At 39.7% G+C, this 24769-nt stretch overlaps 1 protein-coding gene across 15 annotated transcripts in view; it reads right to left on the minus strand.

Moving 5' to 3' along the window:
- Positions 1 to 24769, minus strand: part of PARD3 (par-3 family cell polarity regulator) — a 629285-nt gene that overhangs the window by 355884 nt on the left and 248632 nt on the right. For all 15 annotated transcript variants that reach the window (XM_036842192.1, XM_036842191.1, XM_036842188.1 and 12 more), the window contains exon 3: positions 24316 to 24496. In XM_036842192.1, coding sequence (XP_036698087.1) covers positions 24316 to 24496 — 181 coding nt within the window. The remainder of the gene's footprint in view (positions 1 to 24315; positions 24497 to 24769) is intronic.

Here is a 24769-nt window from a genome sequence, read left to right on the forward strand (position 1 = left end):
AGCCCTGGCACCTACCCCCGTGATCTGAGTAGCACCTCTCCACCCTACGCTCAGATCCAGCTGGAACGCTCTGAAGTGACCAGAGGCCACATACTCCTCCAGACCTCGTCCTTCCCTCCCCATTCTACCCCATCTTCACCACTCTAAGGTCAGCCTGGAGGGTACCACCTTCTCTAAGGAGTCCCCATGGTTCCGAAAGCATAAGTGACACCACTCCTTATGTTAATTTCACTGATTAGAACCAGTACTCTCTCCTCCGTCTCCCTCATTAATCTTAGAGGTTCCACGCCAGCAAATGTTTGCTACAATGTTGTTGTATAAATAAAAGAGATGAACGAATGTGACTATCCATCCATCTCCATCCTTTTCACATTGATTGTCTCAAGTATTATAAGGGCAATCTTTTTAGCAAAGAAAAAACAATTACAGATATTAGATGGCCAGAGGAGACCAGAAAAAAAACGGGGGGTGGTTTCTCCTGGGAGAAGCTCAAAGAATTGTTAATGGACATATTGGTGATAAACTCTCTCTGGCCAAGAATCTCAATAACATTCTACTAATTTTTTATTATTAACTTTGCACTATTGTTCTTCACGCAGTGTGCTCTCCGAAGAGAATATTTGAGTACAAGCAAATCTAAATTAATTCTTCACATAAAATTTTATATGTTTATCCATATCAAATCCTTTATATCACTTTCACTGTACCAATTTAGTTCAACAATCATGTAAATTAAGTTTTGAAATTATAAACTTCATCTGACAAGTCATTTGTCTTTCAAAATTGTTGACTATTGATTGCATTGGAGATATTCTCTAAATGCTCAATGCCCTTTCTCCTTTGACATTTGTCTTCTATTATTTTATTAAGGATTCAAGTACTTCAGTAACTGTCAAGTTAACTTTTGATTAGCATTATTCTCCCGTTCCTTTATTATTTTAACCTTTATTTCATAATACTATACGAAAGCGTAATATTTTTCTCCTAACTGGGGACCAGCTTTTCCCTAATTTCATGAGCCAATTTTCTGTTACATAAGGATGTGCATCTGAAGGTCCTCTACTGTACTAGACTTTATAATTATTTCACTAGCACATTAAACATCATCAACTACTTCACAATTGCAAGGCCTTTCTTAGCTCTCAGGTGTTAAACTTCCACTAGAGTCTCTACACTTCATTTTCCTCATATATAGACTCTTCATCTTGAACTTGAATCTTCATGGTGCTAAAAGCTATACAAGAATGTATCAGGACTTCCCTGGTGGCACAGTGGTTAAGAATCCGCCTGCCAATGCAGGGGACACGGGTTCGAGCCCTGGTCCAGGAAGATCCCACATGCCGCGGAGCAACTAAGCCCGTGCGCCACCACTACTGACCTGTGCTCTAGAGCCAGTGAGCCACAACTACTAAGCCCGCGAGCCACAACTTCCAAGCCCGCGTGCCACAACTACTGAAGCCCACGCGCCTAGAGCCTGTGCTCTGCAACAAGAGAAGCCACCGCAATGAGAAGCCCACACACCGCAATGAAGAGTAGCCTCTGCTCACCGTAACTAGAGAAAGCCCGTGCAGCAACAAAGACCCAACACAGCCAAAAATAAAAATAAATAAATAAATTTAAAAAAAAAAAAAAAAGAATGTATCAGAAGTCATTCACTCAATACAAATATCTACTGAGCACCTACTGTGTGCCAGGCACTCTTCTAGTTGCTGCCATTAAGTGATCCCTGAAGGACTGTACATCCCGGTGATGTAGATCACCAGAGAGATCCCTTGTACATTTCCCTCACTGAGAGGATGAGAACAATGGATAAACAAATAAGTGCAGATGATGTCACAAGGTGATCAGTACCGTAAAGTAAAACGAAGCCGAGGAAGACATCAGGGCTGCAGAAAGTGGAGAAATGCTAGTTTATCCCGGGGGAGTCTGACGGCGGCATGCGAAAGCATTTGAATAGCTCATTATCCACTTTCCTGTCCTGAGTGTTCCAGTTTCAGATTAATTCCTTGTACACCCTGGCTATTCATAAAGCCATTTGGCCCTGGCTGCTACAAGGCGGCAATAAGACTGGATGGTTCTGAAACATATGGCCGCATGTCTGTTTGTGTTACCTTCAAAGTGCAGAGGTCTCTCATAGCTAATCTAATCCATTCCTCCTTCTCCTTGAGGAAAGAGTCATGTAAAGCAAATACGTCCTGATCATTTATAACAAGCCAATTAAGTCTGTAATCACTAACATTCGTTGATCATTTACTATGGGTCATGCATGTGCTAAGAACCTTATTGCATTAATTGATCATCTCCTCAGAACACGGCTACAAAACAGGTTACATGATTACTCCCATCTTATAGGTAGGGAAACTGGTGTTACAGAGTTGAGATAGCTTGGCTGAAGTTAACCTATCAGTAAGTGGTGGAGACAAACCCAAGCCTTGATAGTCAGGCCACAGAGAGCATGCCCCTCTCCAGGAAGCATGGAATCCTGCAACACCAAGAACGGAAAGATCAGGGCTCTGAGTTATTCACAACTTCCTCACCAACCTCTACCATCGTGGTATCACCCGAGGTAGGACAGCAGCAAATGCATGTGAGCTGCACTCACTCACTCACACCGAACCTCAGAGCTGCAGAAAAGTCACTGTCACTGAGCCAATGGCTCACCTGATGTTTGGATCTTTGTGATCCTTTCCACAGGTGAAAAGAAAGGTCATGAAAGAACTTCAGGATGAGACAGGTTCCCTTTAGCTAGGACTGGCAAACAAACGATGCTTTTAACTTCATCACAATTCATTTTATTCTTAGGGGATTTGTGGGGAGGAATGAGGAGTGGCACAGTGAAGGGGGGGACCTCATGGAGAATGTGTGTGTGTGTGCACGTGTGTGTAAAACTAAACACTTCATACTTCATATCTACGTAGGGAATGTTTATCTGGATTAACAGGTTCAGTCTGTATGTTCACAGTAATGTCACTACAATCTTGTGAAACAGGCTATATATTCACCAAAAGAGTCTTTTCAGTCAAGTACATACTCAATTTAGGATAATAATGCCTGGAATACACTAAGCATTCAATAAGGGCCAACTTTCTTTCTCTCACCTGCAGCCCTCCTTTATCTGACCTTAGTAAAAGGTGAGAAATCCAGGTCAGTACTAAGGTTTTCCCGCCCCCACCTTGCACTTGTTCGCACATTCTTTGAGTTACATCCGTGGCTCCAAATCTTCACTAGTCATTAAAATGATCTGGGACTATCCTGGAAAATGCTGATTCCTGGGCCCCCACCCAGAAATCCTGAAATTTGGGTCTAAGATGAGTCTCGGGCATTATTTTTACAAGCTCTCCAGGCAACTGTAATTGCAGCCAAGGCGGGGAATCACTGCTCTAGGCTGGAGAGCACTGCACATACATCCTAAGATATCTTGTTAAAAATACAGATTCTGATTCAGCAGGTCCAGGGTGGGGCCTGAGAGGCCGCATCTCTAACGAGTCCCCAGGTGGTGCCTTGGAGTAGCAAGGCCCCTATCTGTGCTGCCCAGTAAGTAGCCTCTAGCCACCCCGGCCACTTAAATCCCGTTCCTGGGTCTCCCCTGCCTCATTTCAAGGACTCAACAGCTACATGGGGTTAGTGGCTACCACAGCGTGCAAAATACACATCATTGAAATTTCTTTATATATAAACAATTTTGTCAGACACTGAATTTAGCTAAACAAAAATATAATTAAATAATCCTTGATTCTACACTCTCAGTTTTATTAACTTTTAATCACTAAGAAAGGATAAGACGTAAGGCAGTCCTGCTTCTTTTTAACTCTAATTCGAAAACATTATATAGAGAGAACAATTTTTCAACTTATTTGATATAGGACAAATAACCTACATTTTCTAAGATCTCATTGGACTTTTTTATGTAATATTTTCATGTGTACATTTGCACATTTTGGGAATCATAATACATGTCCATGACTCCCCAAAGAAACAAAACAAATATTTACAGAAGAAATTTTTTATTAAAGTGCTATATTTGGAATGAACCCACTGTGACAATTCAAATCCTATTGCAAATCTGTATACAACATAGAAAATTCCAATAATAATCGGGGTGGGGGGGAGAATATTATTTTAAGAAAACCAAACAACTGCTTGGCTGCTTTTTAATTGAGTAGATAAAGCACTTTAATATAGATAAAACATTTCTAATATTTAAGAAGCACTTTTACAACTATAAAGCCACGAACTTTACCCATAACTCTGACAGCCTGACAAGCAAGCAAAGAGAATTCAACCCAGTAGTAGTTTCCTAGGCAACAAGCACAGATACGACCAGTGGAAAAAATGAAAAGAAGGAAAAGCATTGAAGCATTTCCAGTGGGCTTGAGAAATACATTTTAATTGTCAAAATGACACAAAGACAACAATATTGAAAATCATTTCACTGAAAATGATTCAAAGCAGAATGCCATTTTCATTATGGCAAACGAGGTGTGGAAAAATAGAAAAATTAGTTTCCTTTCCTTTGCTCTGAATTAAGTAGGGATGGTAATCAATATTGTTTGATTTTACAAAATTTATCTACATTAGTGTAGATTTTTAATATGCCTCCTTACTTTTCTCCACAAATGTGACTATCTGCTGATTCAACATACAAAAGAAGAGAGTCACCAGGATGACGGGGTTAGCACAGGATACAGGGGGCGTCTGGGCATCCTCTGTTACAAAGACATGCTCATACATGCTTCGGTCTTACTTCAAAAGTAAACCATACACTTCACAACACAGATTAAAATAGCACTGGGTTGTCCATATTCTCACCAGGCTTCTGTTTCCTCATCAATAACAAGAAGGGCTTGGATTCAAATTCAAAAACCTTTCTGGCTCGAACAGCTTTTGATTTTTAGAAATAAAGTATAGAAGGGCTCTTTTGTCTAAAGACATTGAAACAAAACAAATACTATATTCTAAGCCATTTTAAAACTTTTTCTTCATAGGATCTAAACGTTGACAGTTAACCTTTAGAAAATAATATTATAAATGCCCCACTTCACGGGTATTAAAATGTCTACATTTTACATCAGCTTTTGTAACCATGATGGCATTTGCTCTCATATCTAAGTCAGGAACATTTACTTGGATTAACAGAAATGTGTTGGATGCTCATAATTTATATTTTCACACAATGTGCCACTACAAGCTTGTGAAATAGTCTATATTTTCACCAAAAGAGTCTTTCCAGCCAAACGTTTAGTCAATTGGAACTTAGGTTGAATTGATCAAGTAATTCAGGCAAAACTACCAATTTAGTAGCTGCAGGCAAATGTCACTGAAGTGTTTTTCTGATAATTCACCTTTCAGTGATTGGTAAATTAAGGGAATGAATAGCAAAATGGGGCTTCCAAACAAGAATATGTTCACTGTTTTCTCTTTTTCTATCTTGTCTATCCAACAAAGCCAGATTAATACATTATAATCCATTCCCCAGAGCCCTTGAACTTCATCAGATCCCGTTTAATGCCATCATGCTCCTCTGCAATTGCCTCCATTCACTTACATTTGCTTTTCTTTTGGCTTTTCATCTTACTCTCTAGATTCTTTTCCTGTTCACTCTTCAGAACACTGGGTATCAATATACCTCCATAGAAATAAGGTCCTTCATACATGGTATGTGTAAGATCAACTGAAAGAAAATTTAAACAATATGGCCATTAAAAGAAAAATGAAAAGAGTAAATGCTAAAAGAACCTCATAGGTAGATGGACTGAAATTATGTGCACGTCTGCGAGGAGCCTGACAAAGCCTGTATTTGGTCAGGAAGTTTGAAAAGGAAGGAAATGTTAAAAGGTTGATCTTGCTTCCCTTTTCACATGAGCTGCCAGGGAGGAAGCCCAAAGTTTTGTGGACTTAAATGTCTACTATGTGACAGATGGTACAGACATACATTACATAGAGATAAAATTTTCTTTTCCTTTGTCTTAGTTTTCAGCTTACATTTTCCTTTTTCACAATTCTCTATTTTTATTTTCTAATTATTGTTTTTATTGTTATTTTAGAGACCAACATAAATCCATGTCTACTAGATAATCAGAGCACATATCTAACATGATTGGGTCTCTACAGTATCAACAATATATTTATACAAAGGATGGTAAGCTTTAAAGTATCAAAATTAACAGGATATATACAACTGATTTATTCTAACATGTCTAGAACTTAATATGCTCAAAAGTATATGTTGAAGAAATTAGTTAATTAGCATTTATTTATTCCAAGCAACAGTATTCCGATTATACATCACACATTTCACAAGAGGCCTGGGACTCAACACTGGTCTTCCTTTATGAAGAAAAAAAAAAGTAACACCAAACCTTTGAAACCTCAAATTTCAAAAAATTTCATATGCTCTAAAGCAAATTATGGGTAAAGATGATCATGACCTAAGCGTAGGATCTTTACAAGGGATTAAACAATGATTTGACAAGCCATAATCTTTTTGTGCTTGCATTTCTAAAAAGAGAAAAGAGAAACTCCTATTGGAAAGAAATAGTATGCAGTATCTTTACAAATTAATCATAAGATTCATTAAGAATAAACTGGCTATCAGAGAGCTGGCTCCATGCCAAAACACATTTACTGAATTAAAATATCAAAAATAAAAATCAACTATGTTTCTATGACAGCTAAGTCACTAGGAAAGAGCAAGCAGGAAAAGAACCCTACCTTTACTTCTCATCAGGCTAAAACTTGAGTGGGCTGCTGTGTACCACTAGGTGTGCATTGCCAGCTATGCTACTGCACATCCCGGAAAGGGTAATCATCACAAAGGGTTTGCAAAGATAGACAGGCATAGCTCAGGTTCATCTTTACCATTTCACACAACTACAGGCATAGGTATGATATGAAAGCTCATATCCTCCCACCATGGGGGAGGGAGGCTATACACATTTTTTAGTACAAACATGGTCAACATCTGAACATTCTCTTTCCCTCCTTTCCCCAGTCCAGCCAATGTCTAAATGTTGCTAATCTATAGATTGATTTACCTGTAACATTCTCTCTTCCTCCTCTACTGACTTGTCCCAAAATTGCTCCAGGCCCCTCACAATTGGAATTGCCTGCAGTAAATACCTACCAAACTTGCCTTCTTCCACTGTTTTTAATCAATTCAAAACATGTGACTTGTTTGTGCTTCACACAGGTGAGCTCCAGAGCTGGCTCAAACATCTTATGAGAAAAGTTGAAGTTTTCAGAAGTTTTTGAGAGTTGGTCATTAAACAGAAACATTATTAAAATTAAAATTATACGGCTTCCCTCGTGGCGCAGTGGTTGAGAATCTGCCTGCTAATGCAGGGGACACAGGTTCGAGCCCTGGTCTGGGAAGATCCCACATGCCGTAGAACAGCTAGGCCCGTGAGCCACAATTACTGAGCCTGCGCATCTGGAGCCTGTGCTCCGCAACAAGAGAGGCCGCGATAGTGAGAGGCCCGCGCACCGCGATGAAGAGTGGCCCCCGCTTGCCACAACTAGAGAAAGCCCTCGCACAGAAACGAAGACCCAACACAGCCATAAATAAATAAAATTTTTTAAAAAAAATTAAAATTATATAAACGGGGCTTCCCTGGTGGCGCAGTGGTTGAGAATCTGCCTGCCAATGCAGGAGACACGGGTTCGGGCCCTGGTCTGGGAAGATCCCACATGCCACGGAGCAACTAAGCCCGTGAGCCACTATTACTGATAAATAAATTAAAAAAAAAAAAAAAAAAAAAAAAAATTATATAAACGTATAATTAAATAGATTATATTAAAAACAAAGATAATACTCAAAACACAGCGCTTCCCAACTCCTTTACTACGTGTTGTTGTTACATATACTCGTGATGCATCAATTGCATCCATGTGGTGGAAACACTATAATGGTGCATTTCTCTCCAATTCTGTGTTCAGTGACATGATATTGGGAACTTGAAATTGGCCACAGTGAGAAACCATGGAAATGGGCAAATGCTACAAGCCAGGTCTTTTTTGGTTTCAGAGATTCAGCTGTTAAACAGTTACCAGCACACCAGTGGATGTGGAGACAAATGCCCTATTCCCCTGAAGTCACCAAAAGCACAAGGCACTTCAGGACCACACAGCAAGTCTGTGCAGTCAGGAAAGACCCACCAGAGAGACTGTCACTTGAGCAGTGCCCTGAGGGATAAGTTGAGGTGAGGCAGGTGGGCAATGAGGACAGAGAAGCAGCTTTACCACACTCAGAGGGAAACACGGTGCTTGGAGCCTGAGACCCACCCAAGAAACTCAAGCAAGGGAGCTGAGTACAGGGTAGGAAAGACAGATGCAAAAGAGTTCTTGCAAACCTTACCAAAACTTACCAATATTAACTGTATTAAAAAAATATTGGGAAGCTACGGAAAGTTTTGAAGCATTGGGGTAGAAGGAAGAGATGTGGGTTTCTCAACAATCACTCCTGCTACGCGCAGAACGGACTCCAGGGCTGCCCAAGAAAGGACACAGAGAGACGGGCCAGAGAGCTTTACTTTCCTGATAACAGAGCACAAGAGCAAAAACCTTCTTCAGCATGCCGCAGTATCATTTTTTATTTATTTATCATTTAAACGCATGCTCAACTAACAGAAGCATTATTAAACACATACAAGCCTCCAATAAAGATGTTAAAAAAATAAAAATAAAAATGCCTCCATCAGATTAAAAAAAAAATACAAGAAATGGTAAATTCTAAACTACGAGACAATACAGATGTACGCAAAGCTTCAGTATTCTGTGTCCCCACGTCCCTGATCACGACCCCGCTGCACAAACCGCCACCGACACCAGCCTTGGAAGGTGAAACGCAGCTCGTGAAGTCACAAGGCTTGGTGAGGCTGTAGGAGCTGGGGCCAACGCCACTAGGGACAGCCAGGTCGCACAGACCCTTAAAGACCCCGGCAGCTCTGGCTGTGACCAAATGCCCCCACGGTGTCCACTAGAGACAGTGCTCTGGCCGCTCCGTTTCACCAGGGGCACATATAAATGCTAAGCTCACTAACTGAGATGCCAGTTCTTCTTCACTAGTTGAACAACAGCAAAGCCCTAAACCATTGGCTGCAATTCATCATAAAAACGCCCTGGATTCCTTCGAGGGATTCCTACCAATACCTGCATGCTGGCAGCTCGGTATTCTGGCATCTACTGACAGCCAAGCAGAATGTCCATCAGTGCTTCTGACATCTGCCCAGGACGACCTCATCACACTCACAGTCATAGTGCCCACGGAAACACTAGTGTGTGTGTGTGTGTGTGTGTGTGTGTGTGTGTGTGTAGCTGCACCACGTGGCTTACAGGATCTCAGTTCCCTGACCAGGGATTGAACCCGAGCCCCAGCAGTGAAAGCGCCGAGTCCTAACCACTGGACCGCCAGGGAACTCCCAACACTAGTCTTATAGTTGCCTAAAAACTTCATCAGAATTCAAATTAAGGAAACTTGGAATTGACAGGAAGAACCCATGCTGATTAGTGCCCCTAGAAAGATTCATCTCTCAAATAATCAAGAGTAGATTCACTACACTTTCAGGCATCACTTTGAAAATTGAAATTACATCAGGATGCTCTTTTTTTATTTTAATTTATTTATTTTTGGCTGTGTTGGGTCTTCGTTGCCGCGCGAGGGCTTTCTCTAGTTGCGGCGAGCGGAGGCTACTCTTCGTTGTGGTGCGTGGGTTTCTCATTGTGGTGGCTTCTCTTGTTGTGGAGCATGGGCTCTAGGTGCGCGGGCTTCAGTAGTTGTGGCACGTGGGTTCAGTAGTTGTGGTGCACAAGCTTAGTTACTCCGCGGCATGTGGGATCCTCCCAGACCAGGGCTCGAACCCGTGTCCCCTGCATTGGCAGGTGGATTCTTAACCACTGCGCCACCAGGGAAGCCCGACCAGGATGCTCTTAATTTTAACTTACTTTTAGGCTTAGCAAAATATAATCAATGTACCCAAATAGCAGGCTCTGAATACCTCTTCCCATTAACAGGACAAGACTGCTTTGGGAAGTGACTGATTCCAGATGTGCGGCAGAAAATATATAAGATGAGCATGGAACACATTTCATGGCAGAAAGCAAGGATGTTTTTATCAAGAGCACTCAGGAGCCAGTTTAGAGAGGTCCCACTGCCACGAACATGGATGATCTGAGCAGCAATAAGAACAATAATGCAATAGACTGAAATAACAACTATACTAATGCTTATGAGTTCTTTTAACTCATAAGTGACTTTTTTAAAGAGGGAAAAAGGAAAAGTGAAACCAGGAGATGCTAGCCAAGAAAACAAACTCATTATTATGAAAACTGATAAAAAGACAGAATTGGGCATGTGGTCTGTTCTTCCTATACAAAGGATATCTCAGGGTAACAAACTAGTTGACAAAAAAAAAAAAAATTATCTTTAGAGAAATTATGTGGCCAATAAACGAAAGAACTGGAATATCAACATGCTGCAAACATTAAAAAATATAATAATGGATCTAGGCAATAATCACCAATGCTGCTAATATCACACAATGAGAAACAACCAGACTTTGTCTCTTGAGTGAACTGTACAATACCACCTAGAGATACTGTTGTCAAAGACTCAGACCAGAATCAAATCAAGACTCTACATCTAATAACTACCAGTTTATAAGAAACACAGGGTATGTAAGAACACAGTAGATGCCACAGGGATGGATTCAGCTCCAGACAGAGGAAAACCACCAGAGAATCAGTCCAATTTCAATGAGTAAATTGCAATGTGTATATATGTGTGTGTGTGTGTGTGTGTGTGTGTATACATACATATACTCATACCCATATATAGACACATGCAGACACACACACAGAAAGAGGAACTTATAGACTAAAAGAAACATATCAATCAAATGCAGTGTGTAGATTTTCTTTGGATGCTGATTTAAAGAAGCCAAATATGAAACCACATTTACAAAATAGAGTAATTTTAATAATAATATTACATTACATAGCATTAAGAAAGTATTGTATGGGGTTATATATTTAAAGTTTTACTTTTTAGAAATATATACAGTACTGAAATATTTTCAGAAGAAATGATATAAGATCTGGAATTTACTTTGAAATAATCCCATTTGGGGAAGTATAGATGAAACAAGATTGGCCATAAATTGATAATTGTTAGAACTGAGAGTTGGGCATGGCATTTCTTTACACTATTCTCTTTAATCTTGTATATGCTTGAAATTTTCTACGATTAAAAAATTGAACAGAAGACAAATGACCTTGCAAAGGAGAAAATTATAAAGACATGTGAAAATGTGCAATGTAATGATACTGAATAATAGTCTTTTTCCCCAATCAGGGTTAAATTTTTTAAAAAGGAAAGCTGTGTAAAGTTGCACATTCATCATGATGGTTTCTTTAATATTTTCTGTGCTACAGTTGAATGAATCTCCTCCGAACAGGCTGTGCTGACTTTATATCACTACAACATTTATTCAGAAGAGGCTCAGTTTCACCAGAAAGATTTTCTAAGTCAAGCCTCCTAAAGTGCTGTTTCTCACAAATTAAAGGTCTAAGATGCAACATGAAATTTAACTACATGATTAGTGGGTCTAGATGTGACCCTGAACCCATTTACTTAGACGTGCCTTGACTTTTAAAAGGTTAAGTGACAAGTACTACTGTAGTTTGATTTCTTCCATTTTTCAGAAAGATGAAGCATATTTGATGATAATCAAGGTACAGATATAAAACAGCTGCATTTTCGCACCAAACACCTAGTAAATCTTTTCAAGGAGCAATGGAGTGATAGACAATAAGTAATGGTAGAGAAATGTGAAAAATATTCTTATATTATTTTGATGTCTTAACATTTATTGTGAGAAAATGCTCAAAAATATAATAGTTACCAATAAGATTAGCAGATGAGCTGACAGAAAAAAAACAAAATTTTCAAGTATGAGTAGCATAAGAACTTGAAGCCTGGAACCCATAGGAATTGAAAGCAAATTACAAAAAGCAGTCAGATGCAGGTAGAGAGTCTTCACTATTTATTAGCTTCATCTGATTAATAACTTCCTTAAAAATCCATCTAGGTGCGTGGCATGTGTATGATGTGTACTTATTTCAAGGACAGAGTTTATGAAAGTAAATGAAGAAAAAAATCTAGAAAACATAACATTTCGTTTATTTAGAAACATAATATATTCATCATACAGAAAAAAACTGCCCCATTAGTTTTATGAGCAATACCTTCATGTCATGTAATAATCTTTAGTATTGCTATGGAAATTTTAAGTTAAAAAGCCCATATCTAAACTCGGTTTTCAATCAGTAAAAAAAGACAATACTTATGAAATATACAAAAATAAAGGCAAGGAATCACTACAAATCACACACACACACACACGCACGCACGCACACCTTTTCCAGACATGTTTAGTACACCACTATCATGACAGTCCTGACTCTTGCACAAGAAAGTAGATTGCATGCATCAGCATTTGTGTTACCCATGATGGTGACGCATCATTCACTGTAAATAAGTAAACAGGAATCAAGTCTACAACAGCCAAGTTCCAGAGAATAAAACTGTGCCAGCAGTAGTTACTCAATTTATTTATAGTTCAAAAATGGTTTTTTTCTCCCTGTAAGTATATACTCTGTCTTTAAAGTTGGTAAGGAATAATAACCACAACTGCAAAACCATTGATAGCTAAACCAAACTTCTCCTCTGACACAATTAAGTCTTATAGTAAGACCTTAACAAAAATGCAGCGATTCAGTATGTCTTGATAATAAAGGAAGTGAATGAAGAGGGATGATGTAATCATCGAGCAGAGAGCAGTCATTTTAGATGTGGTTTCAGGAGATATTTTTTCTAATTAAGGGTCTCAATTTTCTACACTAATAAGAGTATTGCATTGGCCCCGAATCAGGCATATCCAATTGAGGATATAGATGTAGAAGGTTGTTTGCGAGGTTCCCTTTTAAATTTACAATCTTGCAGAATGTACGAAAATTGAAATATATATAAAATTGTGTTCAGTGGAAAATATTATAAAACATTTCTTCAGTGTAAAAGAAAAATCCTATTAAGGAAATGTTAGCACCCTGGTAAATAAAATTTAAAGATCAAGTACACATTTGAACTTGGATCTGTTGCAATTTTATGTTCACAGATATGAATAGTCTTTTATCACATTCCATTATTCAGAAACTGAACTGCCAGAGAGGTACATAAAGCAGCTACAAAATAAAGCAGCATATAAGGAAACCCAGAAAGAGGAAAGAGTGCTGTTTGAGAAAACTTTTAATTCTTTAAAAGATTGGTAAACGCCCAACAATGCACTTCTTTACAGGCAAAAGAAGGAAACAAGGTGAAGTAATACCAAAAAAAGGTCCTTAGATGAATGTGTTCATGAAGGTTCATTAGAACTAGTCTTCAGTCACTTCAATGCCATTCAAAACAGAATTATTAGAAACTTCTAAAAGAGCTCAAGAATGCGAACTGATGGAGGTTCAAGAATGAAAATTACATCTAATACTCACAAGCTCCATCAATTTATGTAATCATCCTAAAAGCCATTCTTTAGATACTCTATGGGAAGGCCTAGAACATAACTAAAGTAAACATCTGCAATAACTTTGTAGATTTTTTTAAAGCTTAAAAAAACAAATACAGTAAGTCATGAGGAAGGTAAGAAGGAGAGCTTGAGCAAGAAGAGAGAGTACATACGAGATAAGGAAACTGCCCAATGTTTTCAGTATTCACAAATTGCACATAATTTTTCTAATCAAAATTTCACCGAGTATAAAAGTCAATACTGGGCTTCCCTGGTGGCGCAGTGGTTGAGAATCTGCCTGCCAATGCAGGGGACGCGGGTTCGAGCCCTGGTCTGGGAAGATCCCACATGCCGCGGAGCAACTAGGCCCGTGAGCCACAGCTACTGAGCCTGCGCGTCTGGAGCCCGTGCTCCGCAACGAGAGGCCGCGATAGTGAGAGGCCCGCGCACCGCGATGAAGAGTGGCCCCCGCTTGCCGCAACTGGAGAAAGCCCTCGCACAGAAACGAAGACCCAACACAGCCAAAAATAAATTAAAAAAAAAAAAAAAATTTTAAAAGTCAATACTTTGAAAATTCTTTTTAATTATGCAAAAGAGATAAATATCAAACAAATTGTTACATGAAAGTCAAGCAAACAGAATTATATAATAATGGCTAGAGTGATGTTTTTATAAATATTGCTCTATCTGGCTCACCTAAATTAGAAATGGTCTCAAAGAAATACTTCTAATGAGATGGTTTGTCCCAACGTTCATTACTTTCCTTTCCAATGTACTTACATCAAAATGATCATCACATAAATGTTTTTGGGGCAGACACTGATTGTCGTATCCAGAGTCACCTGATGAGGAAAGATAATGCCCCAAACATAGAGCAATGGAAGTGGTATTTTTTTCACACTACCTCACATTATTAATATTATATATTAACTGTATATTGTGTAGGCAGAATAATGGCCCCCAAAGATTGGTCCACATCCTAATCCCTAGAACCTGCCATGTTACCTGACATGCAAAAGGGTCTGTACATGTGGAATGAAGGCAAAGACTGAGGTGTGGAGATTATCCTGGATTTTCCAGGGGGGCTCAATGTAATCACATGAGTCCTTAAAAAATGGAGAGAAGGGCAGAAGGAAAGGGAGGGAGGCGTGACTGAAGAAGAATGGTCAAAGGGATGCAAGGCTGCTGATGGTGAAGATGGAGAAAGGGCCACAAGCAAGGAATACAGGTGGCCTCCAGAAGCTGGAAAAGGCAAAGAAATGGATTCTCCCTTCTTTGGGATTCTCCCTTGGAGCCTCCAAAAGAAACACAGCCCTGCCAACCCTTGGACTTTAGCTCATTGAGATCCACATGAGACTCTGACTTATGGTACTAAGATTAATCTGTATCGTTTTAAGGCACTAAGTTTGTGGTAACTTGTTATAGCGGGAATAGAAAACTGATACATATACACACACAGAAAATTATAAACACCCTGCTCTTCAAAATTTATGTATTAACTCTGATCAAACTAATTTCCCAATTTTGAAGAAAAGAGGTGCCATGTCCTCGATGAGGGAGGGAAATGAGGAAGGCAGACTGGGAAGCTTTCTGGATGAAGCACCAAGGACAGGCCCAGACAGACCCCTGCCCACCTGGCTCTCCCACCCCCCTCAGAGTGGACACATGATCCCCAAGCCTTGACCATGGATCACAGACCCATCCTCAGGATTCAATGCAGTTCTGCTCTATGATTTGTGACTCATCTTTTCTTCTTTCTTTTTTTTTTTCTTTATTTGGCTGCACCGCGTGGCATGCGGGATCTTAGTTCCCAGACCAGGGATCGAACCTGTGCCCCCTGCAGTGGAGTAGCGGAGTGTTAACCACTGGACCCCCAGGGAAGCCCCTGTGACTCATCATTGACCTTGCTTCTGCCTCCCATTCCCAACCCCCTGACTCTGATTACATAAGAACGGTTATTATCCAGCATTAGTAGATACCCCTATACTACTTATGCAAACTGATCACCAGCTGGTTTTTGTTGCTCTAAGTCATACATCTTTAGGCTGCACCATCTCTGCCAAGCAAGAGAATATTCTTTTCCAATGCATTAACACAAATTCTATATTTAAAATAAACACTTCTCAAGCTGATCTAAATAACAAATTAACCAGTGGATCAGCCATGGCACAAACTGACATCTTAATTAAATGTGATGATGGGCTGAGTAGAGTTGTAGTCTGAAATGCCCTTTGGCTCCTGCTCTTCCCATATTATGATTGGTCCTAGACGGTTCCGGTTGTAATTTTCCATCTTTAAACGTGGGATTTATCTCTACAAAATGATTTATTTTCCTGAAGGTACATGCTACTCCTATGCTCCTTCCATATATAACCTCACTAAATAACAGCCACAGATATGTGCATATGTACATACAAAGACTTACTACTAGGGTACCACTATAAAGACAAGAAAATGATGCTTGTATAATACGGTCAAAACAGAACTGCAGCCCAGGCAACGAGCTGCTGTAATTGCTTTATTTACTCTCAACTCTGTAAGAAAGAGTTGGAAAAATAACACATAGTGGTGGCTTAATCCCCAGAACAGATAGAAAATGGAGAGTAATGCTGAAAAATGTAGGGATAGAAAACTGTCTACAACTTTTAGAGAGAATACAAATGGAAAGGCATTCCACCAAGGAACAGGCAGTGTGACAGTACCCGAGAATAAGCCAGGTCCATGGTCTGGACCACGTTTCAGACCAAAAGAGAGAAACAGGAGGTGAGGTAACGGAAGCACAGTCCCCTTTTTTGCAGTTATCAAAATTCTAGATTTATTTAAGTTCTGTCAAATGCCAACTGGAGGGAAATATGTAAAGGAAGCATCAAATCTAAGTCACAGAAAGTGCTGGATAGAGATCTCTCTGTGAGAAGGCACTGTCCTCTCTCACGTGTGTCATGGGGCACACGATCTCACGCCGCTATGCGCACATGCTGCAGTGCCCAGGCTCTTTACTAAGGAGAAAAACAATTTGCTGAAATGTAGGCAATGAATTGATAATAATTAATAAATTGTTAATTTATACATCAATATAAATGAAATTTGTAAATACAAAATAGTATAATGAATCAATACACTGATTTAGACGTAAGGTGGTTTTTCTTCGAAACGTGGCCATCACAGGGACCACTAGCTGTCCATTTCAGGGAAAAGGCAGAAGGGGTGGAAACCTCAGGGGCGCATTTACCAAGCACTCTGTGTCCCTGCAGGGCTGCCTCTCGATCCCTTCCCATTTGGGGCTCACACAACGACTCTGAGAGATGAAGCCGGTCTCTAGCTGGAGACAGGAGCAAACAGAACGAGGAACGCAAAGCCATTTCTGACATTAAAAGCAATGAAAGAATAAAGAAGCAAACACAGTTTCAAGAAGATCTATACAAGAGATCTGTATCAAGAGCAGCAAGAAGAAAAGAGAAGATGTTATCTGCCAGGATTTCATGATGACAAAATAATCCACATATGGGTCTCTCTGTGATATGTGCTAATAGAAAAAAGAACCTAGATACCTGGTTAGAATGGAGAATGAAAATGCAAAAGAAAGCTTGTTTACAATCTAATCGTGTCTGCTCAAACATTTTCATACAATTATTTTCTCTACGTAATGCAGTTCTTATTGCCATTTGAAAATGGGCTTTCTTGCTTCGATTTAAATTGTGCTTTCTTAATATATTCATAGCTATATCACTTCTACAAATTTTCAAGTGTCAGTAACCGTTTTTGCACCTGATGAACAGAAAAAAAATCGGACACATAAGATATATCCCCATACAAAGGCAAGACTACAAGGCAAGGCCTCAGGGTCAAGTAAAATATACTAGCCAAGGACAAAAAGAAGTGAGAAATACAGAAGTGATTGGACAGTGGAGAAATCTTAGAGGGGTGGCGAAGGAATCTGTAAAACTGTTCTTCCCTAGATTTCAGCAGGTGTGACAGATGCAGAGACTTTGTGCACAAGGGGTCCAGTTCCATAAGGTTTGGGGTGTGGAGATCTCGCACAGATGGTGCCGTGAACACTACAGGAAGCCTTTTCAATGACCAAGGACCACCCGCTAACTACAGGCCAAAGTCCGTCTGATTACATGGGGCAGAGAGTTTCTAAAATATACTCCTCCTCCCAGTGGCCCAACAGTCACCATTATTAAGTGTAAAATACTGTATACATATGTGTGGAGATTTTTTTAAATTAAGTACTTCACAAAGATGTAATTAAACAATGTAGGAAGCAAATGATTATTCTGCTGAAAGATAACTCGGAAATACTGGTGTCAGACGGGAAGTCCAAAGATGTTCTGACTCCAAGTCTGGTGTCTGGAAATGCCACAACGGGACCTTGACATACAGTAAGTGTGCATACATTTTTGGCAATAACTCCACTTGTCTTGAATATGAAGAGGTGTGCTATGGTTATGCCATAAGCACAGACTGTGTTAGTTCACTCCATTGAGCCTCAGTTTCCTGACGGTAAACAGGGGAGATGGACCTGGAGGTTTCCTAAGGGACTGCTCCATCCTACAAAGATGTGGAAACCTGTCCCCAGCGTCACTTATGCAATACAGTATACTCATAGCCTCTGTGGGGAGAATCCATGCACATGTCTAGATTTTCGTGTGCTCTGTGGAAGGATTCCTGGGTAAAGGAAGCAGATATAAATGACACAGTATGATGAAAAGACTACACTGTTACCTTGTGGAGTGTTAAGTTCCAATGTAAAGACCACAGATGAAATGTTTCAGCCCAATGAAGCAACTGATCGCTTACATTTTATTAGCATTTTAAAACCTAACATTTCTTGTGTTCTGGTGTGGGGAAAATATATCTTGTCGTTCCCCCCCCCCCATTTTTCTTAATGGAAGACCACATGAAAAGGCAAGTTTAAAAATAATTTTGCAACCAAAATCACCATATGTTGATTGCTGGTTACTTCACTGGAAAATTGAAGGATGAAACACACATCTTTGCAACGCCAGATATCAACAAAAAAGAAGGCTTTCTTTATGGTATTGAAATGCCATCTCTGGAACAAGCATCTTGGTCTGCAGACAGTGTGCCTGCTGCTGAACTGCTGTCGCCTGACAGCCCGTCTTATCTGCCAAATTGCTCATTAGGCCTGGCAATTGTCACCTGCGCCTCCAGTTCATACTCCAGCAGGGAATAAACATCAGTCTGCTCGCACCATCCCCGGCAGCAAGCTCCCAACACCCCCTCAGTAGCCCGGCCCCCCCACCTGCAACCCTCCAAACACACTCACCTTGTATACACACCATTATTTTTAAAATGTCAATTCGGCTTTCAGCTCTTAGAAGCTGGCTCAGCTTCAATAAAGCAAAAAATACAAAAGACAGAGAACATGCAACGTAAGCCCCGTATTACAATGTGAAGTGGGCTGGCCAATAATTCACTTAATTATTCACGCCAAGAAAGAACACATAAACAGTCTGAACGTAGTGAAGAACGCTCATTTCAGGGAGTATTTCTGAGTGCACAGGTGACAAGAGAGCAGAGCACAGGAGTCCTCTTCCAATGGGATCTGACCCATCCAACCTTGATTGTAAGTCTGAAAGGAGAGTACTCCAGTTTATAAATAAACAATAGAGGTACTGTGGCAACCAGAACAAAGAGGTAGCTGAGAGTACTCCAGGCTCTCTGTCTTTGCTGCTTCCACTGATCCCTGCCAATGAGCGCTCTGACATTCAGAGGCGGATCCATACACAAAAAAGATACAAAAGAGATACTCTGTGGGCAAAAAGCACCAAAGATATGAAACAGAATGTCTGAAACCCCATAAAACAACTTCTGATGGAATACTGTTTTTCATTTTGCAGAAGTAAAATATTCACCACCAACCCTGCAATTAGCTAGAAAATTACAATAATTACAGCAATTTTGTATCCCATCTCCAATCCAATTAATAGATATATGACCTTGTCAACATGTAATAATCAGATTGCATCTACAACAAAACTGGATGGGTTTTATATGCTGAATAGAACTTGCACAGTAAGAAGGTAATTATTTGAAATACTGAGAATGCCATTTGTATGCCATGCTCCACTTCACAAGTTAAAAGGAAATACAATAGGAATATTATTTCTATTTTCAATATATGTTTAAATAAAATCCGGAAAATAGTTCTAATACCAGGTAATGTTAAAAGAATAGGTCTCTAAACCAAACATCTTGGATCTCGTAGCAAGACAAAACCAATCCGTGTATTATTGAGTAAGAAAAAAAATTTAGAGTTCAAGAAAGAGGCGGCGGGGTCGGGGGCACCTAACTTTATGACACAAGCCTTGTACAGCAGTTCTTGATGTCTCTGTAAAAGTTTTCAAAGTTAGGGAGCTAGTAAAATCTTACCAATTAGTTAAAGAGCACCATTTTCAGCAACATTTTGCCAGACATGGATAAAAATTAACTATAAAATTAACATAGCTCAGAAAGGTTAAAATGTTAAAAGACAATCTAATCAGATACTTTGTTTCTCAAATTTTCTACAGCAATTCTATTTCTAGGACTTCTTCCATCACTAGGGCATATGCCACTGCCAAGGAATCTCGAATCTTCAGTCTGGCTCTTCCAAAGGAAATATTAAATCAGTATTCTGGGATGAAAAGAAATCCTGCCATCATTCTAAAGCCAGGCTACCCCCAGAATGTCTGATCTCTATAAAAAGCCTTTGAGAATTAAAAAAGAAAAAAATCATAAGTGGGGGAAAAAAATGCTAGACTTGGTCTCAGTGATCTGCTCCGGAAACTGTGCTCCTGAGCACAGTAGGTCCCTCTAAAACTGGATTTGTGAACAATAAATATACAGTTAAACATCTATCACAGAACCGTGAGGTTCAGAGAACACGGTTCCACTTTGACCCTGTATGAAAGCACTCCACCCCACCTACCTAAGAAAGGCAGTGTTTCCTATCCAGGAAGACACGTCCTATTTACTTGGGTTCCATAACTCCTCACGCCTTTAGAACATCCATGACTACTGGCTTTGCACTCAAGAGACATCATCATCACCATCGTCTGTCTACAATCTCCTGTTACTCTAGTGCTTGTCGTGTGTCAGGCACTATCAGGAGGTCAAACATCTCATTTACTCTTCACAGTCCAGGGCCAGGTTCCTGGAGAAGAACGAACTGAAGCTGAGTGAGACTGCTGACCTTGCATGATGTGGCTTTGCCTTATTCTTTCTGAACCATGAATATGCTAAACCACCATCCTAGGAAGGAGTATCTGCACAGCAAGCTCATGTTAAAAGCATAAAGTAGACTATACTCCCAAACTTATCAAAAGTCTGGTTGGAAAAAAAAAAAAAAAAAGAACATTTACTCAGGTTATCCATATCTGCTTATCTTTAAATTGAAGTATACCTATCTATGCCTGAAGGATGCAGAGACCTTCCAAGAAATGCCAGAACAGTTCAAAGGGTTTGATGTCAAATCACCATATTCCTTATGCACCACTCCCTAAAATGGCATTACTGGCCTGAAAACTGCTGCATTTCTCCAGTGTGGACAGTCCTAAGGCAGAGAAGGTCCAATGCCCAGGGCCCACAGCACTTCTGGAGGCCCAAATGTTTTAAATTACTTTTTTTTTTTTTGTTTTTTTTTTTTTTTTAATTTTTATTTATTTATTTATTTATGGCTGTCTTGGGTCTTCGTTTCTGTGCGAGGGCTTTCTCCAATTGTGGCAAGTGGGGACAACTCTTCATCGCAGTGCGCAGGCCTCTCACTATCGCGGCCTCTCTTGTCGCGGAGCACAGGCTCCAGACACGCAGGCTCAGTAATTGTGGCTCACGGGCCCAGCTGCTCCGCGGCATGTGGGATCTTCCCAGACCAGGGCTCGAACCCGTGTCCCCTGCATTGGCAGGCGGATTCTTAACCACTGCACCACCAGGGAAGCCCTAAATTACTTTTTTTAATCAGAAGGGAAAAATGAACTTTGGGAGGAAAACAAAATGTTTTAATTTTTTTTCTCACGTCATAGGAAAATACTTCCACAGTTTTCTTGGCTTCCATCAATTTTTTATGGAATGGAGGAGATAAGTTAACTCATTCATAGGAAAATTATTACTTTATTTCTTCAAGATAAATTTTGAGGCTTATTTATCTGAAATCCTTTATTAACCATGCCCCTAAGTGGAGTTGATTATTCCATCACTGAACAAATCTCTACAATATTGTTGGTTTCTTTATTTCCGTATCTGAAAAAGAGGAAGAACATAAACTCCCTGATGGCAAGGACTCGGCCATATTAACTCGACTCTGAACTCTGATCGCCTGGCACAAGGCCTGGCCAGCACAGACCGACTGTTGTTTTATTTCCGAATGAATGGTATTAATGCTGTAGAAAATGACTCATATGTATTGGGTAACTTTCACATAGTCACCAAACCTTGTATTTAGTAGATGTTTAGCACGCATTTAGCCAGTGCCTGCCAAGGCCATAAAATCTAAATAACGTTAGCAAATAAAATTCAGAGCTTCTTGCTCTGAATATTTGCATATTTTCTCACTGATGACTGCGAGACAACACATATGCTTCAAATATAACTTCCTTTTCTCAATTAAAACAAGGTAAAAGAGATGTTTGGGGTTGAAAACAGCACTTAAATTTTAACACACAGAGCCAGCCAAATATGGGTGGTGGTGGTTTAAAAATCTTGCTGAGTCAGTGAAGTGAAGTCAAAAGATATAAATGGGGGACTTCCCTGGCGGTCCAGTGGTTAGGGCTCCACGCTTCCAATGCAGGGGGCCTGGGTTCGAGCCCTGGTCGGGGAACTAGGACCCCACGTGCCACACAGCGTGGCCAGAAAGTAAAAAATAAATTTAAAATAAAGATATAAATGGATGGGCAGCAAGCCATCCAAATTCTTGTTAACCTAAAGACAGGACTGGCCTTTCCTCCAACACATTTTTAAGGTGCAGCTAAATTAAAGGTGCACCTTGCTTTGTAAAACACATGAATAAAAAAACCACAACAGTAACACAACAAAAAGCTCTGTATTTCATTATATACATTAAGGTGTAATTACTCACATAAAGACGCTGTTTTCCAAACATCAGGCACCTATGAATCCTTGTACTCCTGTTTCATTAAAATCTTCTTTAAATAAAAACTAGGCAATCCATTTCTTAAACACAAGCTTGTTCCAAGCAGATAATCATTAAGGCATGGACTTAATGAGCTAGTGTACAATAAAAGAAAATGACCTGCACACTCCCTGCATATTACTTCATATACCATACATGGTACACACCTCACCTTTTGAAAAACACTGCCCAAAGTAAATCCTACATAAGATTTTTTAAATAGTGTATCCATGTAGTAATCAAATGTTACTTCCACAAAATCAGTTTAAAATATATTTGTTCATGTATGTGCACAAACAACCTACGTCTCCTGGATATAAGGAAAGGTCCAGCTAGAACACCTTACAGCGGCTGTTCCTGTCCACGCTTCCTTGGAAACATTTTCCACTGTGCCCAGCTCTCGCTACGATTATTCTTGTCCAGGTGACAGAAAGCAATTTTAGAAAGTGGTTAACATTGGTCTGCAACCATACACGATCCCCTGGGCATCACGTACATATCCCATCATGCAATGTGCCTTTCAATCCTCTACATCTCTATATGGCATACTTTCCCTGTGGTTTCTGATGGATCGTCAGATTTGTTAACTGTTAAATTGACGTTCTTTCCTTATTCCCCATATATATATATATACATATATATATATATATATCCTCAAGGGACAGTGGAAGCAGAAATAGTTTATGAACATCTAGAAGCAAATTACCAAAATGCTACAGACTGCTACCAATGTGAAAAGTGGGGACAACGATGCATTTTATAAGAATAAACTATATATTCTAAAAATTATCTAACTATATTCTATATATTATTTTATATATTATTATATATTATTACCTATCTCTATGTGAAGGTCTACTGAAGACTACCAGTAACATCACACAAGACTAAATTTTCCACTTGAAACACTGAAATGTTTCTAGATAGATGAGCCTAAAAGATAAATGATTTTTAAGTTATAAATTTCTTGAAATAGGCCTTCTTAGTCTTAACAATTGCTCAATGATAAGATTATACAATTACAAATGCTAAATAGAATGTTTAGCAGAAGTTCTTCACTGTAAGCTTGGCAGGAATGGCTACAGAATTCTTCAAGCTAGTGTCCCGGAACTTGGGCACTAGGAATCCTAGGATTCCTACTATAAACTCACTAAGTCCAATATTTTCGTTCCTTGAGATGGTATCTAATAGCAGCTCTTCCAGATCCCTGAAGATAACAATCCCTGAGGTCTCTTCAGCACCTGGTCTCCAGATAAAGTTCAAGTAACTGTTATAACCAAGCTGATGGTCAATCCAACACACTGTGTTTGGTTTCAATGGAAGGATGTCGATTATTTCTATCTGTTCTAGCGTTCATACAAAACATATGGAAAGAAAAATGCAGGTAGTATAACTTTAACTATTATCCTTATTTACCTTTGGTGAGCAATTAAAAGTCTACCAGTCCAAAGTAAAGTAAGGCCAATCTATGAAAACGTAAAGAATCTTGCCTCGCTCTCTTGCAGAAGACACTCGCCCAGGTTCTAAACTTAATCAGGTTTTGCTATAAACAGACAATGAACTCCATTCACAAGAGCACGGCTGGATAACACAGTCGGCGCCCCCGTAAGTGAAGACGAAATATGCACTCACTGGCACGGAGGACCGAAGGGGTGACCTCGATCTCACTCGTTGCTTGGTAAGGCTGGAACGCTGAAACACTGTTGGTGCCGAGCTCACTGCCAAACATCTCCGGACTCTGGGTGCCTGTGGAGCTGGCACTGGTGCCATCACCTCCATGATGCGGGTCTTGCTCATCAAACACCGCTACCAGCTAGAAATGACAGGTAAATTTGCAATTATAAACAAAGGCATTTAAAATGACAACCAAACACTTACACCACCTTTGAGGTAAATCTACAGAGGAAAAATATGGATAGGTACACACCCAGGAATGTTATGTTTTAGGAAAAGAAACTTCAAAGAAACAGTCTTGCCCTGAGTTTTGATGCTTTACTTTTATATATCTAAGTCGTACACTTCATATGCAAAATTCTCTGGGTGAAAATAAAAAAAATAAAATGGTTTTATATCACAGAATGCTAAA

Source organism: Balaenoptera musculus, chromosome 2 (genome assembly GCF_009873245.2).
Source record: "Balaenoptera musculus isolate JJ_BM4_2016_0621 chromosome 2, mBalMus1.pri.v3, whole genome shotgun sequence".
Classification (NCBI taxonomy): Eukaryota; Metazoa; Chordata; class Mammalia; order Artiodactyla; family Balaenopteridae; genus Balaenoptera; species Balaenoptera musculus.